The sequence below is a fragment of the Octopus sinensis genome, linkage group LG7 (assembly GCF_006345805.1).
Source record: "Octopus sinensis linkage group LG7, ASM634580v1, whole genome shotgun sequence".
NCBI lineage: Eukaryota > Metazoa > Mollusca > Cephalopoda > Octopoda > Octopodidae > Octopus > Octopus sinensis.
Genome location: NC_043003.1, coordinates 12,945,153 through 12,971,666, shown reverse-complemented (window position 1 = coordinate 12,971,666; position 26,514 = coordinate 12,945,153). Strand labels below are relative to the sequence as shown.

General features: G+C 39.8%; 1 protein-coding gene across 2 annotated transcripts in view; it reads left to right on the top strand.

The window, feature by feature from the left end:
- The window catches only part of LOC115213964 (ATP-dependent DNA helicase Q1-like), a 48,591-nt gene extending 22,843 nt beyond the window's left edge, over positions 1-25,748 (top strand). The window contains exons 7-13 of one of the 2 annotated variants that reach the window (XM_036504558.1): positions 1,286-1,434; positions 6,249-6,366; positions 14,307-14,445; positions 15,098-15,195; positions 18,403-18,672; positions 22,376-22,600; positions 25,687-25,748. In XM_036504558.1, coding sequence (XP_036360451.1) covers positions 1,286-1,434; positions 6,249-6,366; positions 14,307-14,445; positions 15,098-15,195; positions 18,403-18,672; positions 22,376-22,600; positions 25,687-25,733 — 1,046 coding nt within the window. In that variant the 3' untranslated portion in view covers positions 25,734-25,748. Of the gene's footprint in view, positions 1-1,285; positions 1,435-6,248; positions 6,367-14,306; positions 14,446-15,097; positions 15,196-18,402; positions 18,673-22,375; positions 22,714-25,686 lie in introns of those variants that run through there. The other variant, XM_029782968.2, reaches the window with a different exon arrangement.
- The last annotated feature ends 766 nt before the right edge of the window (positions 25,749-26,514 follow it).

The window sequence follows — 26,514 nt, the reverse complement described above, 5'->3', positions numbered from 1 at the left end:
TGGTAGACTGAAACTAAAAGAAGCCCATCGTATATATATGTGTGTGTGTGTGTGTGTGTGTGCGTGTGTGTGTGTGCGTGCGTCTCTGTTTGTCCCCCCACCATTGCTTGACAACCGATGTTGGTGCGTTTATGTCCCTGTAACTTCGTGGTTTGGTGGCGCTCCAGCATGGCCGCAGTCAAATATCTGAAACAAGGAAAAGAAGTAGCTGGCTTACCAACCACATGGTTCCAGGTTCAGTCCCACTGCGTGGCACCTTGGGCAAGTGTCTCCTACTATAGCCTCGGGTCGACCAAAGCCTTGTGAGTGGATTTGGTAGACGGAAACTGAAAGAAGCCTGTCGTATATATGTGTATGTGTGTTTGTGAGTCTGTGTTTGTCCCCCTAGCATTGCTTGACAACCGATGCTGGTGTGTTTATGTCCCCGTCACTTAGCGGTTCGGTAAAAAAGACCGATAGAATAAGTACTAAGCTTACAAAGAATAAGTCCTGGGGTTGAGTTGCTCGACTAAAGGTGGTGCTCCAGCATGGCTGCAGTCAAATGACTGAAACAAGTAAAAGAGTAAAAGAGTATATATATATATATATATATATATATATACATACACATACACATGTATAAGATATATGTATGTGTGTGTGTGTATAATATATAAACATATATATGTATATATATATATTTCCCAACATTGCTGCTGTCTAATCACTTAAACCAGTAAAAGACGATACACACACACATATATATATATACAATATACATGTATACAATTCTGTGTCTAGTCAGACAGTAAATCTATCCATTTGACCTGATATCATTCTCTCTACTCTCATTAATTATTCTAAACTTATTGTGGAAGTGCAGTGGCCCAGTGGTTAGGGCAGCGGACTCGCGGTTGTCGGATCGCGGTTTCGATTCCTAGACTGGGTGTTGTGAGTATTTATTGAGCGAGATCTCCTAAAGCTCCACGTGGCTCCGGCAGGGAATGGTGGTGACCCCTGCTGCCTGCTGTTCTCTTTCACCACGTCTTTCTCTCTTTCTTCCTGTTTCTGCTGTACCTGTATTTCAAAGGGCCACCCTTGTCACACTCTGTGTCATGCTGAATCTCCCCGAGAACTAAGTTAAGGGTACACATATTTGTGGAGTGCTCAGCCACTTGCACATTAATTTCACGAGCAGGCTGTTCCATTGATCGGATCAACTGGAACCCTCGTTGTCATGACCAATGGAATGCCAAGACGTTAATCTTATTGATTGTTTTCAAACCATTCTCCTTTATTTTTGCAGGAATTGTGTATTGCTTCTCTCGGAGAGAGAGTGAAGATGTCACTGTAGGTCTACGAGAACTTGGCGTCCGAGTAGGCTGTTACCATAGCGATCTAACTTCGAGCCATCGCAGGAAAGTTCACAGAGCATGGCTTGCTAACGACATACAGGTAAGAGAGCTACATTGAATCATTATAGAATTGCACCTGCTGAAAACATTATGAATGGTGTGCAACTGTTTTGTTACATCCGGTACCAGTAGTTTTTACAAACAGAGGGGGCTTCTGTGAGATGGTTAGAAATAGCAGCCAAATCTCTCTCAAACCATGCACCATTGCCTTAGAATATATAGATAATTGTTGCCTATGAAACATTTTATTTCAGAAGAAATGATTGTATGATATTGTCTGGAATTGCCTTTGATGTGTGTGTGTGTGTATATGTATATATATATGTGTGTGTGTGTGTGGAGCCTGGTGCAGCCTTCTGGCTTCCTAGATCCCCGGTCGAACCGTCCAACCCATGGAGAACGGACGTTAAACGATGATTATGATGATGATGTTTTTGTGTCTGTGTTTGTTTCGTCAACACCGCTTGAAAACTTAGCGGTTCAGCAAAAGAAAGCAATAGACTAACTACTGGGCTTCAAAATATAAGTTCTGGGCGTGATTTTCTGACTAACACTCTCCCAGGTGGTGCCCTAGCATGGCTGCAGTCAAATGACTGAAACAAGTAAAAGATGAAAGATATATATATATATATATATATATACATAAATACATAATGATGATGATGATATCATCATCATCATCGTTTAACATCCGTTCTCCATGCTAGCATGGGTTGGACGGTTCAACTGGGGTCTAGGGAGCCAGTAGGCTGCGCCAGGCCCAGTCTGTTCTGGCAGTGTTTCTACGGCTGGATGCCCTTCCTAACGCCAACCACTCCGTGAGTGTAGTGGGTGCTTTTTATGTGCCACCCGCACGTATATATGTATATTATATATATATATATATATATATGTATATGTATATGTATATATGTATATGTATATATATATATGTATATATATATATGTATATGTATATATGTATATGTATATATGTATATGTATTATATATATATGTATATATATATGTATATATATATATGTATATATATATATGTATATATATATATATATATATATATGTATATATATATGTATATATATATATATATATGTATATATATATATATATATCGTCGTATATATGTATATATATATGTATGTGTGTGTTGTGTGTCTGTGTTGTCCCCTAGCATTGCTTGACAACCATGCTGGTGTGTTTACGTCCCCGTCACTTAGCGGTTTGGCAAAAAGAGACCGATAGAATAATACTGGGCTTACAAAGAATAGTCCCGGGGTCGATTTGCTCGACTAAAGGCGGTGCTCCAGCATGGCCGCAGTCAAATGACTGAAACAAATAAAGAGTAAAGAGTAAAGAGTATATGTATATATATATGTATATATATATATGTATATATATATGTATAATATATATGTATATATATATGTATATATATATATGTATATATATATGTATATATATATATGTATATATATATATGTATATATATATGTATATATTATATGTATATATGATATTATATATATATATAACGTGTATATGTATATATATATATATATATATATATATATATAAATAAATAAATATGTCTGTATGAGAGTTTAATAAACCATCTAGGGATATTAAATATCCAGTATACTATTGGATGTGTACCTATGTATTTGCTGAACTGCTAAGTTACGGAGACGTAAACACACCAGCATTGGTTGTCAAGTGATGTTGGCGGGACAAACACAGACACAAACATATACACACACATATATATATATACATACATATATATATATATATATATATATTATATATATATATCATACATACATACATATATACGATGGGCTTCTTTCAGTTTCCACTCACAAGGCTTTGGTTGGCCCAAGGCTATAGTAGAAGACACTTGCCCAAGATGTCATAAAATGGGACTGAACCCAGAACCATGTGGTCCAGGATGAATATCATTAAGAAAATACAAATACAAGTTTAAGTTGATTGCACTGCAACATTTATTTACATTATTTACATTAGATGGATATGCATCTTCATCTTGTTTGTTGTTATGACAACGCACTCTTAAAGCATATGCTATATGCCATGGGCATATAGCACGGGCTACTAACGCCAAAATTCTGAGTTCAATGTCTTGAATAAATCAAATAATAATAATAATAATAATAATAATATCATAGTAGGCGCATTAGGTATGACAAAAAAATATTCAGACAAATACATAACAAAAACACCAGGACTTACAAATATCTATAACAAACAGAAAATTGGACTACTGGGCACTGCACACATCCTATGCAAAACACTTTCAATACAGTAACCATAAGAGCATCACAGCAAACCACAGCACATACCCAAGGCACACACAGCTGTGCTCAGTAGTGAAGTGAAAGCACGATATAAAAATAAAACTACTGAATAATAATAATAATAATAATAATAATAATAATAATAGCATCAGCAAAAAATACCTTAGAAATGAGAATCCAGAGTCGGGTTCAAAATTCCACCAAGACATTTGATGAAGGCTGGAGAGTAAATCAGCCGAAATGTTGTGGTAGCAACAAAGATGAGAACACATATCCATCCAATGTAAATAATGTACAGAATTTCTCATCTCTAAAATATAGAACAGTTCTGTAACATTTATTTACGACGCTAAAGTGAAATAGATCAATTGGCATAACTCTGTTAAAAACACATGGTTTCTAAATGTTTCTTGAAGTTGAAGATAAATGTTGGATAAAATGCAATGCATAGCATCAAGGATTCTGGTTACAAATCTCTCCTTGCTGAAGCAGCAAAGTGGAATAAACTGCTTTCAAGTCGAAGATCAAAACTTGCTCATAACAAACACCCCTCCCTCAGGAATTAGGGAGTTGTAAAACCTCCCTTAAATAACTTATGTTGGGACACTTAGCTAATCTATCATGTTAAGAGGGAGACAGTCTGCTTCATTTAGCTTTCAGCTAAATGGACTTGACCATCACGTGATGAACCAAAATGGGTACCTAAAGGTAAAGAGGCAAAATGCGGATACCTAAAGGTAAAGAGTGATCATACTTCTTCTACAACTCTAACCACTGAGCCATGCTCCTTCACATTGTCATGAAATATCTGTTCATTAATAATATTAATATTACTTCTGATATAAATTAATGACTCCGCCCAAAGATTTGTTTCACAAGTCACTTTTAATGACCATCTCCCTCAAGGTTTCCTGTTCTGGTTGTAACCTTTACAAACATCCGTGGCTAAGATTGTTTCCAGTTTTCTGGAAATGTCCCAAACATCAGAAACATAATTAAAAGTCTAATGTCAGATGTAAAAGTGGAAGTGGACCTAACTTCGTTATTAGAGAGTTCAAAGCCAAAACAAACAAATATCTGTCTGTCTATTTGTTTGTCTACACACACATACATGGGCACACACTACAAAAACACACACACACACACACACACACGTATATATGCTGATGTGGCTGTGTGGTAAGAAGTTTGTTTCCCGATCATGTGGTTCCAGGTTCAGTCCCAGTGCATGGCGCCTCAAGCGAAAGTCTTCTACTATAGCTGTGGGCTGAACAAAGCTTTGTGAGTGGATTTGTTTGATGGAAACTGAATGAAGCTTGTTGTATATGTGTGTGTGTGTGCCTTTGTGCATGCAACAAAAATATTTGATGTATTCAAATAAATGACATTGGAAAGAATCATAAAATGCATGGAAAAAAAACTAATAAATTTATCTGACAACTCAATATATATATATATATATATAAATATCATCATCATCGTTTAATGTTCGTTTTCCATGCTAGCATGGTTGGACGGTTCTGGCAGTGTTTCTACAGCTGGGTGCCCTTCCTAATGCCAACCACTCCGTGAGTGTAGTGGGTGCTTTTTACATTCCACTGGCACAGGTGCCAGGCGAGGCTGTCAATGGCCATGATCCGCTGGTGCTTTTTACGTGCCACCGGCACGGATTCCAGTCGAGGCAGCACTGGCAATGGCCACATTCGGATGGATATATGTATATATAAAATTAAGGAGAGGAGAAAACAAATTCAAAGTCTGATGTATATATTAATTGAATCCATATTAACGAAATTCATCAATATGATATATAAAAAAAAAATTCTAAGAATTTATAAATACATACATATACATGGAAATTTATAAATATATATTAAAATTCGTACACATGAAAATTTATAAACACATAAAAATTCATAAATATAGATTTATAAAAAGTGTAAATCCATGAATGTACTTGCGAAGTCCAAATGAAGAGGATGTTAAAGCAGATGTAAAATGATTCATACGGAGTCTGGATCATGCATACTGTCTATGTATAAGGTCATAAAATCGGATGTTTGATCAGGCCATTATCTTTGGGCATATGATGTTGAACACAATGTATTATATAAATATATATCTTTTTTATTACTTGTCTCAGTCATTTGACTGCGACCATGCTGGAGCACCGCCTTTAGTTGAGCAAATCGACCCCAGGACTTATTCTTTGTAAGCTTAGTACTTATTCTATCACTCTCTTTTGCTGAATTGCTAAGTTATGGGGACGTAAACACACCAGCATCGGTTGTCAAGCGATGTTAGGGGGACTAACAATGCTGTGTAGGATTACACTATCTAACATGTTCTTTTCCTATTTAATTTGGTAGGGTGGAATTTGAGGGAAAATTTGGTTACTATTTCCAGCTTTTCTGCTGTTATTGTTGCTGCTGTTGTTGTTATTGTTTAGGCTCCAGTCAGCCTTTGCTCAGGTGGACTGAAGTACTTGATGTTGTTTATCATAAGATTATTAATGAAGTAACCTTTATATCGTTTCAGGTCATTGTTGCTACCGTGGCATTTGGAATGGGTATTGATAAACCAGATGTTCGCTTCGTTATTCACCATTCTCTCAGTAAATCTATGGAAAACTTGTATCAAGAATCTGGTCGTGCTGGTAAGAAAGCTGTGTGTTTACTCTTTTACTCTTTTGCTTGTTTCAGTCATTTGACTGTGGCCATGCTGGGGCACTGCATTCAGTCGAGCAAATTGACCCCAGGACTTATTCTTTGTAAGCCAAGTACTTATTCTATCGGTCTCTTTGCCGAACTGCTAAGTTACGGGGACGTAAACACACTAGCATTGGTTATCAAGCAATGTTAGGGGGACAAACACAGACACACAAACATACACACACACACACACACACACACACACACACATATATATATATATATATATATATATATATATACAACGGGCTTCTTTCAGTTTCCATCTACCAAATCCACTCACAAGGCTTTGGTTGGCCCGAGGCTATAGTAGAAGACACTTGTCCAAGGTGCCATGCAGTAGGACTGAACCCGGAACCATGTGGTTGGTAAGCAAGCTACTTACCACACAGCCACTCCTGTTTGTGAATTTCTTTTCAGAGATTTTGTTATTTAAGTTTTTGTTCATGCTCCATTGCTACAAGCATTGTGGCGTCTGCAATAAGAACAAGGAGGATCATAGAGTTTAGGTCCAGGTTTCAGTTCCTTCCATCTGTAGTTATTTTCACTTCACATTCATGCTCTTTGGAATCATCATCATCAACATCATCATCTTCACTGTCATTGTTGTCATCATCATCATTGTTATCGCCATCATTTCATGTCCCTTTTCCATGCTGGCATGAGTTGGTTTTGGATGGTTTTGACAACTGGGTCCAATAAGATCAAGGACTGCATGATGCTCTAGTGCCTGTTCTGGCATGGTTTCTATTCCCATATGCCCTTCCTAACCTAATATCAACAACCTTACAGTGTGCACTTGGTACTTTTTACATGGCACCAGCGCTAGTAAGGTCGCCATGCAGTTTGCAAGACCATGAACCCAGAAGTGGGTAGGTGGCTTTATGCTAGGAAAATGAGAGGTTAAGGTAAGGGAGAAGAATGGGTTAGAGCTGGTTCTTGTAGAGAAGCTACATGTGTACTCGCATTTAGAAGAAAGTGTGAGAATGATTGTAGGAGCCACAGAGAGATCAAGAATGTAGATGAGGTGTCCAGGTGCTTCCTCATGATATGGGGTGCGTAGAAGGGAATATATGTGTAGGTTTGGGTTTGTGCACAGTTTTCCAGAAGTCAGGTCTGCCAATGTGGGTTTTTCTTCTTGAGAACCACATTTCACTAGTCATCCTGGTCCTTTGTCATCTCCATCACGAGGTTCATGGTTTTGAGGTCATTCTTCACCGCTTCATCCCATGTTTTCTGGGTCTCCCTTTGTGCATTACAAACATATACATAGAAATATATATGTGCTGGTGGCACGTAAAAAGCACCATCTGAACGTGGCCGATGCCAGTACCCACTGACTGGTCCCCATACCGGTGGCTTGTAAAAAGCACCAACTGAACGTGGCTGATGCCAGTATATGCCTTGACTGGCATGTAAAATGCACTATCTCAATGTGATCGATGCCAGGGCCACTTGACTGGCTCCTGTGCTGGTGGCACATAAAAAGCATCCACTACACTCTCAGAGTGGTTGGTGTTAGGAAGGGCATCCAGCTGTAGAAACATTGCCAGATCAGATTGGAGCCTGGTGCAGCTGCTGGCTCTCCAGATTTCACTCAAACCGTCCAACCCATGCCAGCATGGAAAACGGACGTTAAATGATGATGATGACGTATACCAAATTATGCATTCACATAAATGGACATACACACATACATATAATTGTATGTTACACATGTATTAAGGTTAAAAAGGAACGAGGCTGGTATGCTCTGCTGGATGTGTAATGTACATGCCCAACAGAGTGCTAATGTTCTGAGAGAGAAGTTGGGCACAAGAGGAATTAGTTGCTGCGTGCAAGAGAAAGGACTGCACTGCCTTGGTCAGCTCCATAAAGAAGTGTTGATCTCTCAATGTGGATGGAACATATGAAAGCGGGAGACCCAGGAAGACATGGGATAAAGTACTGAAGAACAACCTCAGGGCACTGATTGAACCTTTCAGGTGAGATGACAAACGACAGAGATACCTGGTGCCTTGTGTTACTCAAGAAGACCCGTATTCCACAGCAGAATTGTTCTAAAGCACTTGTGGTGGTGCTATGTAAAAGTACCCATTTGGTACCACGTAAAAGTGTCAGTGTGACAACATGTAAAAGCACCCATGCAGTGACATGTAGAAGTGCCCATGCAGTACCATGTAAAAGCATCCTGCACACTCTGTAAAGTTGTTGGCATTAGGAAGGGCATCCAGCCATAGAAACCATGCCAAGTCAGACTGGAGCCTGGTGCAGCCCCCCCCCCCAGCTTGCCAGCTTTGGTCACACCAGCCAACCCTTGCCAGCATGGCCAATGGATGTTAGATGATGATGATGATGACGACGATGATGTATGTCTTTATAAGTGCATGTTCACACGGCTGTGTGGTAAATAGCTTGCTTAACCAACCACATGGTTCTGGCTTCAGTCCCACTGCATGACACCTTGGGCAAGTGTCTTCTACTATAGCCTCGGGCCGACCAAAGCTTTGTGAGTGGATTTGGTGGACAGAAACTGAAAGAAGCCTGTCGTATGTATATATATATATATATGTATGTCTGTGTGTATGTGTGTGTTCTGTGTCTGTCCCCCACCATTGCTTGACAACTGATGTTGGTGTGTTTACGTCTCAGTAACTTAGCAGTTTGGCAAAAAAAAAAAACAATAAAATAAGTACTAGGCTTACAAACATTAAACCCTGGAGTTGATTTGTTCAACTAAATGGCCATAGTGAAATAACTGAAAAAAGTTAAAGAATATAGCTACAACATATTTACACACATACATATACCAACACACATACATACCCACACATGCACAGAAAAATGTTATGCATCTCTGATGATTTGAAAATAAATTGAGTATGTAATTTACATTATGTAAATCTATGTTATGTTACTAATAGTCAGCTGATGTTAATGAAATGTATGTAAGATGTTATAACTAAACGTCTTACAAACTAATATGCATGTTTGTTTTATTTTCTACTTATACTCTTCTCCAAATTAATTAAGTGCAATCATTTACCATCTTTGGAATGGTGAATTCTCTCAACCTATACTGTGTGTTACACTCATTTACCCATTCACAACTGTCATGTAGTGTCTAGATAAGAATACACATACACATACACCATATGTATGTGTGTGTGTGTGTGTGTGTGTATATATATATATATACTCTTTTACTTGTTTCAGTCATTTGACTGTGGCCATGCTGGAGCACCGCCTTTAGTCGAGCAGACGACCCCAGGACTTATTGTCTGTGTGCTTAGTACTTATTCTATCGGTCACTTTTGCTAAACCGCTAAGTTACGGAGACAAACACACCAGCATCGGTTGTCAAGCGATGTTGAGGGGACAAATACAGACACACAAACATACACACATATATATACATATATATGACGGGCTTCTTTCAGTTTCCATCAACCAAATCCACTCACAAGGCTTTGGTCGGCCCACAGCTATAGTAGAAGACAATTGCCCAAGGTGCCACGCAGTGGGAATAAACCCGGAACCATGTGGTTGGTAAGCATGCTACTTACCATGCAGCCACTCCTATGTCTGTATATATATATATATATATATATATATATCACGTGTTTTTGCTCAATAAACACTCACAACGCCTGGTCTGGGAATCGAAACCGTGATCCTACGACTGCGAGTCTACTGCCATAAACACTAGGCCATTGCGCCTCCACATATATATATATAAATATATATTTACATATATGCAGAGATGCAGCACAGATTTTTGTCAGTGAACAGGTCGCGGATTTTAGTGACGAAAATATTTTGACAAATTAAACTTAAATTTTGAAGTGAATCGAACGGCTTTTGTGTGTTTCTTAAATGGCTTATAAACACCTTCCACGCTGCAATTGTTTTCGTTTCAGCACACGATCTCAGATCAAATTACTTGCTATGCGAGTACATCTCCGTATTTACATACATATATATATATATATATATATATATATTATATATATTATATATATATATATATATATATGTATATATATATATATATATATATATATATATTATATATATACACACACGGTGTGTTTGTGTGTAAAAAAATGGTTGAGTTTCTTTTGTGAGTCATGTCAACTCACAAGGGCTGGTTCCCTGGTTTCATGGGCGTTTATATTCCCCACCTGGACGGGATGCCTGTCCTTTGCATGATTACTCACTTTTGCCTGCTGAGTGGACTGGAACAGTGTGAAATGATGTGTTTTTGCACAACAGCACAATGCATTGCCTGTTCCTGGAATTGAAGCCACTGTCTTACAGTCATGGGAACAACACCCTAACTAGTAAGCCATGTACCTCCACCGTGTGTGTGTGTGTGTGTATACATACATTTCATACACACACATATATGCATCATTGTCATCATTTACCATCCTTTTTCCATGCTGGCATGGGTTGGACAGTTTGACAAGAACAGACGGCCCAAAGGGTTCCATATATCATCATCATCGTTTAACATCCGCTTTCCATGCTGGCATGGGTTGGATGATTTGAGTGAGGACTGGTGAACCAGATGGCTGAGTTTCTACAGCTGGATGCCCTTCCTAACACCAACCACTTCTCGAGTGTATTGGGTGCTTTAACGTGCCACCGGCACAAGGGCCATTCAGGCAGTACTGGTAACGGCTACACTCAAATAGTGTTTTTTATGTGCCACCTGCACAGGAGCCAGTCAAGCGGCACTGGCAATGGCCTTACTCAAATGTTTATTCACGTGCCGCCACCATTTTTACGTGCCACTGGCATGGAAACCAGTCAGCTGCTCTGGCAATGATCACGCTTGGATGGTGCTCATAGCACTCCACTAGCATGGGTGCCGGTCATGTACATATAAATACACACTCACACACACACTTAGACTCACACACACCACACACACACACACACACTTAGACTCACACACACACACACACAATGGGCTTCTTTGGTTTCCATCTACCAAGTTCACTCACAAAGCTTTGGTCAGCCTGGAGCTAGAGTAGAAGGCACCAGTCCAAGTTGCCACACCGTAGGACTGAACCCAAGACCACATGGTTAGGAAGCAAGCTTCTTAACCACACAGCCACGCCTGATGTAATATGTAAGTGTGCACAAGCACACACACTATACATATTAAAATCTATACACACACACACACATATATGTGTGTGGAAGAATATAAAATAAAGAATTGCAGCAGTTGTGAAATGCAACAAAGAACAGTGAATTGTCTGCAAATAAATCTGGCAGATATCCAAATGCTGCTCTTGGAATTGCTGGAATTCTGAGATATATTGTCCTATGAGCTTTGTGATAAACCAGAAAGTCAATCAAAGAATTTATTCCTGTATAATCCTTTCTCTACTCCATAGTGTAGCTGGCAAAGTTTTCAGTTTGGTAAAGGTCAAAGAAAAACAGGATATAATTGTTGAAAGTCTGTTTAGACTGTATCATCATTACAAATAATTACAATAGAAGTTGTTATTGTAGTTGTTGTTGTTGTTGCTATTGTTGTTGTCTTCTTCTTCTTCTTCTTCCAATCAGGACTCACACCATTAGCCACAAAGAATGATCTCTAATTCGAGCCTACTCTAAGCTACTAAGAATGCATGTGGCAACTTGAAGATCCACCCACCACATGCGATAGACTGATGGTTGCACGGGGGCAAAATCTATGTTGTTATCCTCATTCTGTAAACGGTGGGTTTCAACGGGTGGAGAGCTGAACCATCCTGGGGTATAGAAGATTCGCAATCTAGACTAGGGTCTGAAAGTTTTACCACGCCATAGTGGGTTACACCATGGTTCCTCTGCTTTGTAGCAGAAGTAGGAAGAAAGAGTGAGAGAAAGTTGTGGTGAAAGAGTACAGCGGGGTTCATCCACCCCCACAGCCGGAGCCTCGTGGAGCTTAGGTGTTTTTGCTCAATAAAGACTCACAATGCCTGGTCTGGGACTTGAAACCGCGTTCTTGCGACCGCGAGTCCGCTGCCCTAACCACTGGGCCATTGCGCCTCCTGTTGCTGTTGTTGTCACCATCGTCGTTGCTGTTGTTGTTATTGCCATTATCGTTGCCATCGTCATCGTCGTCGTAATGTCACCATCACATTTGTTGTTGCTATCATCATCATCACCATCATTGTCATCTTCATCATCACCGACATCATAGTCATCTTCGTCATTGTCACTGCCATCAACACTGCTGACGTCATTGTTGTCATCTCTGTCATCTCCACCACCATCCTTCACCACCATTTTCCCCTACACATCCCCCCTCATTATTCTTTTCATTGTCATTGTCATCATGGTCCTTATGCTCATCCTCATCATATTCTTTATTGCTGTCATCATCATCATCCTCATCATATTAATGTTGGACCACCATCATACCAACGATATGAAGCTTTAACTATTTTGGCCTTGTAGCTAGTATATTGCATATATATTTTACATAGAGCACGTATTTGTGACGTATTTGTTTCAGTACCTCCCGATGGAATTGCTCCTCCATATATATATATATATATATATATATATATATATATATAAGTTCAGTAAGAATTTAGATTCAGTTGAATATGGTACGTAAAAGCACCATCCGTTCGTGTCCGTTTGCCAGCTCTGTCAGGCACCTGTGCGGGTGGCACGTAAAAAGCACCCACTACACTCACGGAGTGGTTGGCGTTAGGAAGGGCATCCAGCCGTAGAAACACTGCCAGATCTGACTGGGCCTGATGAAGCCTTCCAGCTTCACAGACCCCAGTTGAACCGTCCAACCCATGCTAGCATGGAAAACGGATGCTAAATGATGATGATGATGATGATGATGAAGTTAAAGGCACCAGAATTTGGTATGGTATTATCCATATAATTCAAAATGGGGTAATTATAATCAAAATAAGCAACAAGGATATCCAAAGGTAATGCTGTACGATCATTTCATGCGACTCCATTTAATTAAACAATGCAAGTATTACATCAGTTTTAAAATGTAGAGCAATCTTCAGCTGCATATAAATATAGAATTTAGTTAAATTGAAAAGATTCATTTTTATACTTATTCCATTTACCAACATCACAAAGAGGGTAAGTAGGTAGACAGAGAAACACGTTTCATCAACAAAAACATGGTAGTAATTAATATTTTTGTTGAAACATCAATTTAAAATGCAGAGCAATCCTCAGCTGCACAAAGACATAGGATTTAATTAAATTAGAACAGATGGACACATTAGTATAATTATACCTAAAATCTCCAAGAAGTTAAGGAAATAGACAAAGAACATGTTGTCTCCACTTCAGCATAGAAGTTACTAAATTATCAAGAAGACTCTGCCTGTCAGTGATTTTATTTGTTTTTATGGAGTCAGTTTTAATTTATAGACTAGTTTATCAAATCCTTGTATATCTAAGGCTGAAACAATAAAGAGCAGTATCTGTTAGGGGTAGAGCTGAGGGAGCAGAGAGAAATCATAGTTGGATAATTTAGTAACTTCTATGCTGAAGTGGAAACAACATGTTCTTTGTCTATCTCCTTAACTTCTTGGAGATTTTAGGTATAATTATACTGTGTCCATCTGTTCTAATTAAATTAAATTCTATGTCTTTGTGCAGCTGAAGATTGCTCTGCATTTTAAATTGATGTAATGATTGCATTGTTCAATTAAATGGAGTTGCATGAAACGATCGTACTGCATTACCTCTGGATACCCTAGTTACTTATTTTGATTTTAATCACTTAACTTTGAAATTGTATGGATAATACCGTACTAAATTCTGGTGCCTTAACTTATGTACCATATTTATCTGAATCTATATATATATATGTCTTTGTTTATTGTATTGTTAGGTCGTGATGACAAAGTAGCCCATTGCATTATCTATTACCGTCTCAATGATGTTATGAGGCAGAGTACCATGGTTTTCACGGAACAAACAGGAATTGAGAATTTATATGCATTAATGGATTATTGCTCAGATGTTAGTCGGTAAGTCTATGACAAAATGGTACTCCATGCTTGTCATTGTTTTATTGTTTCACTCCAGATCAGCATTAGATTAATCATTTGAATATTAACAATCTATTGACATTTTTGAGGTTGTTAAATATTTCTTTACGCAGGTGCTGGTGTGGCTCTGTGGGCAAGAAGCTTGCTTTCCAACCATGTAGTCTTGGGTTCAGTCCCACTGTGCAGCACCTTGGACAAGTGTCTTCTATTATAGACTCAGGTCAATCAAAGCCTTGTGAGTGAATTTGATAGACAGAAACTGAAAGAAGCCTGTTGTATCTCTCTCTCTCTCTCTCCTCTCTCTCTCTCTATATATATATATATATATATATATAGAGAGAGAGAGAGAGAGAGAGAGAGAGAGAAAGATAGAGAGATAAATACACACACACATGCACACACACACACACGCACACACACACACACAGAGTTTTTTCATGTTCCAAATTCACTTACAAGGCATTGGTTGTCCTGGAGCTATAGTAGAAGACACCTGCCCAAGGTGCCATGCTGAGGGACTGAACCTGAAACCACATAGCTGCCAAGTGAGAGTTTAAACTACACACCCTGCACTTAAAAGATAGTTTACTGTCTATGTTTTTGTAAAATTTCTGGTGTTTTCCTCTCCTAGATGCAGACGCTCCATGATTGCCCGGCATTTTGGTGAGACTTGGTCTTCCTCAGATTGTAATCACATGTGTGATAACTGCAAGGCTGCCTCCACAAGCAGTAAGTGACTTTGCTATGAGATTTTTCTTTTTAGGCTTGAAGAATTGATTAGTTACTCTAATTCTCCTCCTCTCCTTTAACCCTCCTATCTGAGAGTGTTACACTGTTAAACATAGTGGGCTTTTTAGCAATGCATTTTTTCATAGTTGATGGATTGGAAGTGGTGCTGACGAAAGAGCAATAATTCTTGAAATTTGTATATACACCCGTTACATTATTTTTCTATCATTGATAGCATTGTTTACATCGATGTATTCATGTATGGAACTACCTAACATAACATTCAGTACTGACTCTGAACTCTATAGAATATCTGTAAAGATAACCTTAAAACTGAAAACAAAGCACTCCTAACTTAAAAGTAAAGCACAATATTGACTTGTAAACCTTTAATACTATGTGATCACGTGACCAACCAGGCTATCAGATGTTGTTGTGCATCGCTGGTCACAATGCACATTTGCATTGTTTTAGCCTTTGAATGATGCCACCCTGTAAAGTGGTTGGTATTTGGAAGGGCATCCAGCTGTAAAAACCTTGCCAAAACTGACCTCACCTGTGCTTGTGCAACATAAAAAGCACTTGGTCCACTCTGCAGAGTGGTTGGTGTTAAGAAGGACATCCAGCTGTAAAAACCTTGCCAAAACTTACCTTACCTGTGCTTGTGCCTCATAAAAAAAGCACTTGGTCCATTCTGTGGAGTGCTTGCCAAAACTGACCTCGCCTGTGCTTGTGCCATGTAAAAAAGTTCTTTGTCCACTCTGCAGAGTGGTTGGTGTTAAGGGCATCTAAGTGTAAAAACCTTGCCAAAACTGACCTTGCCTGTGCTTGTGCCATGTAAAAAAGTTCTTGGTCCACTCTGCAGAGTGGTTGGTGTTAAGGGCATCTAAGTGTAAAAACCTTGCCAAAACTGACCTTGCCTGTGCTTGTGCCATGTAAAAAAGTTCTTGGTCCACTCTGCAGAGTGGTTGGTGTTAAGGGCATCTAAGTGTAAAAACCTTGCCAAAACTGACCTCGCCTGTGCTTGTGCCATGTAAAAAAGTTCTTGGTCCACTCTGCAGAGTGGTTGGTGTTAAGGGCATCTAAGTGTAAAAACCTTGCCAAAACTGACCTCGCCTGTGCTTGTGCCATGTAAAAAAGTTCTTGGTCCACTCTGCAGAGTGGTTGGTGTTAAGGGCATCTAAGTGTAAAAACCTTGCCAAAACTGACCTTGCCTGTGCTTGTGCCATGTAAAAAGCACTAAGTCCACTCTGCAGAGTGGTTGGTGTTAAGGGCATCTAAGTGTAAAAACCTTGCCAAAACTGACCTCGCCTGTGCTTGTGCCATGTAAAAAAGTTCTTGGTCCACTCTGCAGAGTGGTTGGTGTTAAGGGCATCTAAGTGTAAAAACCTTGCCAAAACTGACCTCGCCTGTGCTTGTGCCATGTAAAAAAGTTCTTGGTCCACTCTGCAGAGTGGTTGGTGTTAAGGGCATCTAAGTGTAAAAACCTTGCCAAAACTGACCTCGCCTGTGCTTGTGCCATGTAAAAAAGTTCTTGGTCCACTCTGCAGAGTGGTTGGTGTTAAGGGCATCTAAGTGTAAAAACCTTGCCAAAACTGACCTCGCCTGTGCTTGTGCCATGTAAAAAAGTTCTTGGTCCACTCTGCAGAGTGGTTGGTGTTAAGGGCATCTAAGTGTAAAAACCTTGCCAAAACTGACCTCGCCTGTGCTTGTGCCATGTAAAAAAGTTCTTGGTCCACTCAGCAGAGTGGTTGGTGTTAAGGGCATCTAAGTGTAAAAACCTTGCCAAAACTGACCTTGCCTGTGCTTGTGCCATGTAAAAAGCACTAAGTCCACTCTACTGAGTGGTTGGTGTTAGGAAGGGCATCCAGCTGTAAAAATCCTGTCAAAACAGTCACAGATGTTTGGTGCAGGCTTCTGTCTGGTTGGTTTTTGTGAAACTGTCCCACCCATGCTAGCATGGAAGGTGGACGTTAAATGATGATGATGATGATGATGATTGGTCTCTGCTACGATTCAACTTGGCTGGTCTTCTGAGTCATGTCAAGATGGGAGGGAAAAAGCAAAGATACTCAGAAATGTACTCTCATGCAAACCCACCCATCCACACACACATGCACATACATGCACACACATATACACACACACATACACACGCAAATACACATATGCACACATACACACACATACAAATACATGCACACACACATACATACAACACGCATGCACACACACACACACACACACAGAGAACAGCTATGCACTCAGACAAACATATACATACACGGACAAGCCACACATGTACATACATACAAAGTACAAACTTCACCCCCCCCACACACACATGCAACATACACATACAACACACACACATACACACACACAAATACACATATGCACACATACACACACACATACAACGTACACACATACAGCATACACACACATACAAATACATGCACACACACAAACAACATACACACACACACAGGAACACACATGCAACATACACACAAAGTACAAACTTCACCAGCACACACACACACATGCAACATACACATACTCACACATGCATGCGCACTTGCGCTCGTGTATGATGGGCTTCTTTCAGATTCAGTCTACTAAATACACCCACAAGACTTTGGCTGGCCTGGGGTTGTAATAGAAAACACTTGCCCCAGATCAAAACATTGCTGTGCTTGCTATAACACTTCAGCACGTGATGATTAATGATAGTTGTTTACAACATGAAAACATAAATAAACAATTTGCCCCCGATACGACCCTTTAAAACAATAAATACATTAACATCATACTTAAATATTTTTAAAGCCCCCCACCTTTTTTTTTTTGCTCAGTGTCTTTGCGGTTCTTGATAGGCCTTAATTGCGTATCTGCTGAGAAAACTCAAAGGTCATATCAAGCTATTGGTTTTCAAGAACCTTAGATTCATTTCAAAGCTATGATGAGACCAATATCATTACCATTTCCCTTCATTAAGTATTCACCACTCACAATCTGTGCTCATATACCTCTCTGTAATTACATAAGGCTTCAGTTTTATGTAATGTTACCAAGTGCTACTTAGATTCCATTTATGTATCTCTTAACGAGCCAGCACATGTTAACTGTACCACATGCTCTTGCCGCCACTTAAAAAACCAATCGTGATATTATAAAACAATGTTAATGCTTCTACACTTCCAGCAATTAAGACAAAGAATGTCAACAAGTATGCAGCTGATGTACTGACTTTGGTTAAACGTGGCCGGCAAATTGAACAGTTCCACACGTTGACGAAATTGGTCGATGCTTGGTTTGGTAAAGGAGCTCCGACCCTACGAGTAAGAGAGATTAAGGCACCGACGTTAACAAGACAGACGTGTGAGAGGATTATAGCTATGATGCTGCTGAAGGGTTACCTAAAAGAGGACTTCCATTTCACTCCCTATTCTACCATCAGCTACATCATGTCTGGTATGTACCCCTTTTTTTCCCCTTCTTTTGCTTGCTTGTTTCAGTCATAAGACTGTGGCCATGCTGGGGCATTGCCTCGAAGAATTTTTATTTGAATGAATTGACCTCAGTGCTTACTTTTTTTTTTTAAAGCCTGGTACTCATTCCATTGGTTTCTTTTGCTGAACTGCTAAGTTATGGAGACATAAACACACCAACACCGGTTGTTGTGCTGTATTGGGGGACAAAGACACACACACACTCTCTCACACACACGCACACACATATATATTCTTTTTAGTCTTTTACTTGTTTCAGTCATTTGACTGTGGCCACGCTGGAGCACTACCTTAGTCGAGCAAATCAACCCCAGGTCTTATTCTTTATTGGTCTCTTGTGCCGAACTGTTAAGTTACAGGGACGTAAACACACACCAGCATCGGCTGTCAAGCAATGTTGGTGGGGACAGACACACACACACACACACACATACAATGGGCTTCTGTCATTTTCCATCTACCAAATACACTCCCAAAGCTATAGTAGAAGACACTTGCTCAAGGTACCGCACAGTGGGACTGAACCCTGAACCATGTGGTTGGTAAGCAAGCTACTTACTACACAGCCACTCCCTCCTGTGCCTATATATATATATATATATATATATATATATCTTATATCTATTATATAAAATCCATTCTGTCTGTCTGTGTGTGTGTCTCCTAGGATCTCGAGCATCCTCCATCCGATTGTGCTCAAATTTGATATGTAGATACCGACGGTATCAGGACGTGTACAAGTCTTGAAAAAATTACAAAAATCGATTCCAGGTGAGGAGAATGCAATCGATAAAGCATTCTTTGGAATAGAAAAAAGGTCTATCTTTATTCCTTCTTTTGCTGGTGTTTCAAATTTAGGTTAAATCAGTGTTTCTCAAAGGGGAGGCCTATGGGACGGTCGGACAAGTTGTTTTGAGAAACTTTGGTTTAAATGTTTTACAACTCAGCACCATCAATTGGACGGGGCGTGTGTGTGTGTGTGTGTTTGTTTGTCTCTCTCTCTCTCTCTCTCTCTCTCTCTCTCTCTCTCTCTATATATATATATATAATATATATATATATATATATATGCCAGAGTGGCTAACTTGCCAGAGCGGCTAACTGGCTTCCGTACCGGTGGCATGTAAGAGGCACCATTCGAGCGGGATCGTTACCACCATCGCCTTACTGGCACCTGTGCCGTTGGCATGTGTAAAAAGATTCGAGCAAGGTCATTGCCAGTACCACCTGACTGGCCCCTGTGCCAGTGGCACGTAAAAGCACCCACTACACTCTCGGAGTGGTTGGCATTAGGAAGGGCATTCAGCTGTAGAAACTCTACCAGATCAAGATTGGAGCCTGGTGCAGCCATCTGGTTCGCCAGCCCTCAGTCAAACCGTCCAACCCATGCTAGCATGGAAAGTGGACGTTAAACGATGATGATGATGATGATATGCATACACATGACAGGCTTGTTTCAATTTCCATCTACCAAATCAACTCACAAGGCTTTGGTCAGCCTGTGGCTGTAGTGGGAGACACTTGCCCAAGGTGCCACATAGTGGGACTGAACCTGGAACCATGTGATTGGGAAGCAAGCTTCTTACTGCACAGCCACACCTGCACCTGACGTATATTTGTTTTATCTTTATTTTATTGGGACAGTGTTCATAATAAATCTCCTTCATTTTGCTGACAAAAATGAGTAATACCTGTAACTCTGTGTCACACTGAATCCCTCTGAGAACCATGTAAAGGGTATGTGTGTCTGTGGAGTACTCAACCATGTGCAAGTTAATTTCATGACCGGGCTATTCTGTTGATTGGATTAACTGGATCCCTCCTTGTCATAACTGATAGAGTGCCAGTTTATATACTCTTTACTCTTTTACAGTCATTTGACTGCGGCCATGCTGGAGCACCGCCTTTAGTCGAGCAAATCGACCCTGGGACTTATTCTTTGTAAGCCCAGTACTTATTCTATCGGTCTCTTTTGCCGAACCGCTAAGTGATGGGGACATAAACACACCAGCATCGGTTGTCAAGCAATGCTAGGGGGACAAACAGAGACACACAAACACATACACACACACACATATATATATTTCAGTTTCCGTCTACCAAATCCACTCACAAGGCATTGGTTGGCCCGGGGCTATAGCAGAAGACACTTGCCCAAGATGCCACGCAATGGGACTGAACACGGAACCATGTGGCTGGTAAGCAAGCTACTTACCACACAGCCACTCCTGCGCCAGATCAATATATATATTATTGTATATTATTATCTAGGGAGAGTCATTCTCTTTTAGTGCTTTATTATTTAACACACACACCAATTCGATTTTCACTCATTTACTTTTTTATTTTCCTAAATCGAGCTAATGAGCGTGTTAAATAATAAGGCACTAAAAGAGAATGACTCTCCCCAGACACAATAAAATATTCTTCAACACACGTATTCAGATAAAGAATCTGGCAAACCAAATACAAAAAGTAATTATTTGGAGTTTGGGTATACCGTTAGTAGCATGTCGGTTAAAGCACTTTCACTGTTTAGGCTACCTGATGTTATCCACAGTTTTGATATAAGTGTCACTGGGTCTACTTCAGGAATTCTGCAGTGTTCGTTGAGATTATAATGAATGAGGGAAATGGAAAATGGAGTTCACGTGTGTCTTGCTCAAGGACACAATGCATTGCCAGGAATTGAACTCACAACCTTATTATCATGAGTCAATAACCCTAACAGCTAAGATGACAGGTGAAGGTTCTGCAATTTCTTACTGAACAACCTGCACAGATGGTCAAATGTTGGGGTGATAGGCTGTACTTGTGAAAAATCTGTTGAGCTGAGTGAAATTGTAGTTGTGACTGATGCCAGTGCTGTCTGACTGGCACCTGTGTTGGTGGCACGTAAAAAGCGCCATTTTGAGCATTGGGCCTCAAGGAAGCAGTGACAGAGGACTGAAACCTTTGACAATATACTGTGCTGTGTAAACTTGTCAAGCCAAGTGAGACTGTAGACGTGGTGTCAGATCAATGGCACCTGTGCTGGTGACATGTAAAAAACACCCACTGCACTCTTGGAGTGGTTGGCGTTAGGAAGGGTATTAAGCCGTAGAAACTTTACCAAATCAGATCAGAACCTGGTGCAGCTGCCCAGCTTACCAGTTTTCAGTCAAACCGTCCAACCCATGCCAGCATGGAAAACAGACGTTAAATAATGATGTTGATGATGATTATATCATCATTTAACCTCCATGTTTTATGCTTGTATGGGTTGAGTGGTTTGACAAGGATCTGATGGTTCGAAGGACTGCACCATGTCCCAGTGTCTGCATTGGCTTAGTTTGTATGGCTGGATGCCCTTCCTAATGCCTGTCACTGGGTACTTTTTTTTGTGGCACCAGCACCAGTGAGGTTACCCACAATGCAGCATGCAATACTAAGATCGTTGCTAACTGATTGGATGTTTTTTTTTTATGTCACTGGCACTATGTAGCTTGCAAATCAACAAACCCAGGAAGGGAGGATGTTAGATGGGAGTTAAGGTAGGAGGGAAGAGGTTGGGATAGAGCAGGTTCTCATTTTAGAAGATCTACTTTATCTAAAGATGTTATTTATTTTCTTAGCTCTGATACAGGGATTTTATAATGAATGCTGTTTTCTTTTCTTTAATGCAGGTCCAAAGTCTAGCTTCATCACTGCCAATCACGAGGTGTCCTTAGACTTCCAGGTACCATCTCATGCTAAAGACAAGTCAGTATTATCCGAAACATCTTCAAAATCTGAGGTTAAAAGCAGCAATAAAAGAACCTCACTTCCAGTGCATGATGTTGATTCCGAAAATTCACCTCCTAGAAAAATATCTAAACGACCAATAATAATTGATGATGATGATGATGAAGAGGAGGAAGAGGAAGAATCAACAGAAAATTCAGACTCAAATGATTTTATTCCTCAAAAACCCCCTAAACATGAATAATGAAACATTCTAAATTAAACTTTGTTTTTTGTACATCATAAGATGTTATTTGTTTTCATTGTTCTTTTTTTGCTGTTCTGAGATAAGTCAATTTCTTTATTAACCCTGAGGTTGAGAAAAAGAGGGGACGATACGAGGGCAGACAAAACAAACATTGGGGTCAGGGTATCGAATGAGACGAAACGTATGAACAAACAAACAATTAAAATATATGCAATTAAATTAGCAGCATTTCAATTCTCTTTACGTTCTGAGTCCAAATTCTGCAGCGGTCGACCTCATATTTTATCCCTTTGGGGTCGATAACAATAAGTACCAGTAGAGCACTGGCATCCTTTTGGGTTTGATGAATTAAGTACCAGTCGAGTACTGGGTTCGATGTGATTGACTGTCTCTTTCCCCATAAATTCCAGGCCTTGTGCCTATAGTAGAAAGAATTGAGATGACATGTTCTGAGTTCAAATTCCATCAAGGTTGACTTTGCCTTTCATTCTTCCGTGGTCGATAAAGTAAATACCAGTCAAACAATGGGATCAATGTAAACGACTAGCCCCTCTCCCTCAAGATTTCAGGCCTTGTGCCTATAAAAGAAAGGGTTATTATTATTATTATTATTATTATTATTTTTTTTTTATTATTATTATTATCATTATTATTATTATTGTGCTAGGCAGCGAGCTGGCAGAATCGTTAGCATGCTGATCGAAATGCTTAGCAGTATTTCGCCTGTCGCTACGCTCTGTGATCAAACTCCATCGAGGTCGACTTTACCTTTCATCCTTTTGGGGTCAATAAAGTAAAAACCAGCAGCTCACTGGGGTCGATGTAATCGCCTCATTCCCCCCCCCCTTAAAAAATTGCTGCTGCTGCTCTTGTGACAAAATTTGAAACCAAAGGCACTGAGCTGACAGAAACGTTAGCTCGCCGGGCGAAATGCTTAGCGGTATTTTGTCTGTTGCCACGTTCTGAGATCAAATTCCGCCGAGGTCGACTTTGCCTTTCATCCTTTTGGGATCGATTAAACAAGTACCAGTTACGCACTGGGGTCGATTTAATCGACTTAAACCGTTTGTCTGTCCTTGTTTGTCCCCTCTGTGTGTAGCCCCTTGTGGGCAGTAAAGAAATTAGAAACTGAAAGAAGCCTGTTGCACACACACGCACGCATATACGCACGCACACATACACACGCATGCCTGTATAAAATTAAATTGTAATTTAATTTCGCTTTACCTGTGTAGAGCTGTTACACATCAGCAGGTAGACTCTGTCTGTCTACCTAATGTATGTATGTGTTTGTGTGTGTGTGTGTGTGTGTGTGCGTCTTTGTCCCCCCCCCATCAATGCTTGATAGATCGATAGAATAAGTATAAGGCTTTAAAGAAAAGTCTAGTAGTCGATTTATGCGACTTAACCCTTCAAGCTGATGCCCCAGCATGGCCGCAGTCCAATGACAGGAATGAGTAAAAGATAAACGATGAATTGGATATTACAAAGCTCTACAATTAGATTTTCACAGCGATGTTTAAGATCTCCCTTTACAACATTCATTTTGTCTTGATAACTGGGAATACAAGATTATCCGTCTTTGAACAAGCAAAAAATATGTAGAAATGATATTGGCTTTTCCGTAAAATTCTTCAATGATTATATCGCCAAGTCATTCTTGAAATAATCTCTGGAAAAGTTTTTATTAAAACTAGCAGTATCGCTCGGCGTTGCTCGGGTTTGATTCCACCCTTTAGAATTGGAATTTTTGAAAAGTAAAAATTTTGCATTATGTAGCTTGTTATTCTCTTAAAGTGAACATTTTTCTTGTTGAAATACACCGAAAAATGGCGACACAGCAATCAAAAAATCATAAAAACGGGATTTTCATAGAAAAAAAGCACCTTTTTGATGTAAATAATTTTTGGTGTTAACATGGTTCGATTTGAATTTTTTCTTCTAAGGAAGGAAGAGCAAGCCTTCTTCTATCATACTCTCAATTTTGGTCAACTTGCGCCGCAGGGTCTCGGAGAAGATAGTGTTAGTTGAAGGCTACCAAATCTGCCATACACAGACAACTTCAGCTTTATATATATAGACTAGCAGTATCGCCCGGCGTTGCTCGGGTTTCTTTCGACCGTTTAGAAATGGAATTTTTGAAAAGTAAAAATGTTGCATTATGTAGCTTTATATATAGAGATTTGTGAAGCATCAACGGCAGTAGCAGCTGATCTCTCGTTTACCATCCATGCAAGAAGTGCAAAAGTTTGTTTTGAGTGGCAAGTCACACGTATTGAGAACATTGTCGATGTGAATTTTCTTTCCTATTTTTCCTTTTATTTTCTTTGTTTTCTTGTTTTTCCTTTTTCCTAGTTTTTAAAATTTTTTTCTTCTTTCATTTTTCATTCTTTCTTCCCCCACCACGCTTTTTCTTTCTTTGTATCACATGACTTTGTTAGAAGGCGGCGAGCTGGCAGAAACGTTAGCACTGCGGGCGAAATGCTTAGCGGTATTTCGTCTGCCGTTACGTTGTGAGTTCAAATTGCGCCGAGGTCGACTTTGCCTTTCATCCTTTCGGGATCGATAAATTTAGTACCAGTTACGCACTGGGGTCGATGTAATCAACTTAATACCCATGCCTGTCCTTGTTTGCCCCTTCTATGTTTAGACCCTTGTGGGTAATAAAGAAATAGGTATTTCGTCTGTCGGTACATTCTGAGTTCAAATTCCGGCGAGGTCGACTTTGCCTTTTATCCTTTCGGGGTCGATAAATAAAGTACCAGTTTCGTACTGGGGTCGATGTAATCGACTTAATCCCTTTGTCTGTCCTTGTTTGTCCCCTCTTATGTTTAGCCCCTTGTGGGCAGTAAAGAAATATATCACATGACTTTGTAAATGAACAATCTGGTGTGTTTTATTTTAATGGCCTACCAATGTATACAGCGTGTTTCTTTGGCCCTGGGTATCGGAAAGACACTCTGCTAGAAATAGAAACAAAACTGAAAGAAGAGGACAACAACAACAACAATGATGATGATGATAATAACGATAGTTCTCCGCAGGGTTGTTGAAGCATGAGCAGTAAACAACAGCCGACACTTTCCGCCATGCAGAGCGAACTAAGCTGAGAGTTTTCATAAAGAGAAACAAATCAATGAAATAACATTCTCTACGATATCGTTTATTATGTAAGCCCACGTTACAGATTCTTCGGTGATGCAGCATCAACGACACCTTATTCAGTTATTTATTCCTTTCGTTTGTTAAACACACGTTTTTCCATGCTGTCACTGCGAAGGCAGGATGTTATTGCTGGACGCTCTCCTTGTCACCTAACTCTTATCAGCTTCTCAACTTCTCAAGAAATTTCTTTAGTTGACAGGTTTCTTGAAGGCACCGAGCGAGCTACAGGCCGTAATATCCACATAAACACAGTTTCACTCAAACGATGACAAGTATAGAATATAAACATTCACTCGCACACGTACAAAGGACACACAAACACACGCATGCACGCACGCATGGCTGTGTGGTAAGTAGCTTGCTTACCAACCACATGGTTTCGAGTTCAGTCCCACTGCGTGGTACTTTGGGCAAGTGTCTTCCACTATAGCCTTGGGCAGACCAAAACCTTGTGGGTGGATTTGGTAGACGGAAATTGAAAGAAGCCCATTATATATATATATATATATATATATACTTTATTTTAAGCAGCAGAAAATTCAACAAAATCTGTTACTCTGAGTTTCTCGTTGCCGTTCATCAGACAGTTTTTGCTAGTTAATCCAAACAAGAAAGCACAAAAAAAAAAAAAACACAACAACGCGAGGACGTAGAACAAATATAATATTA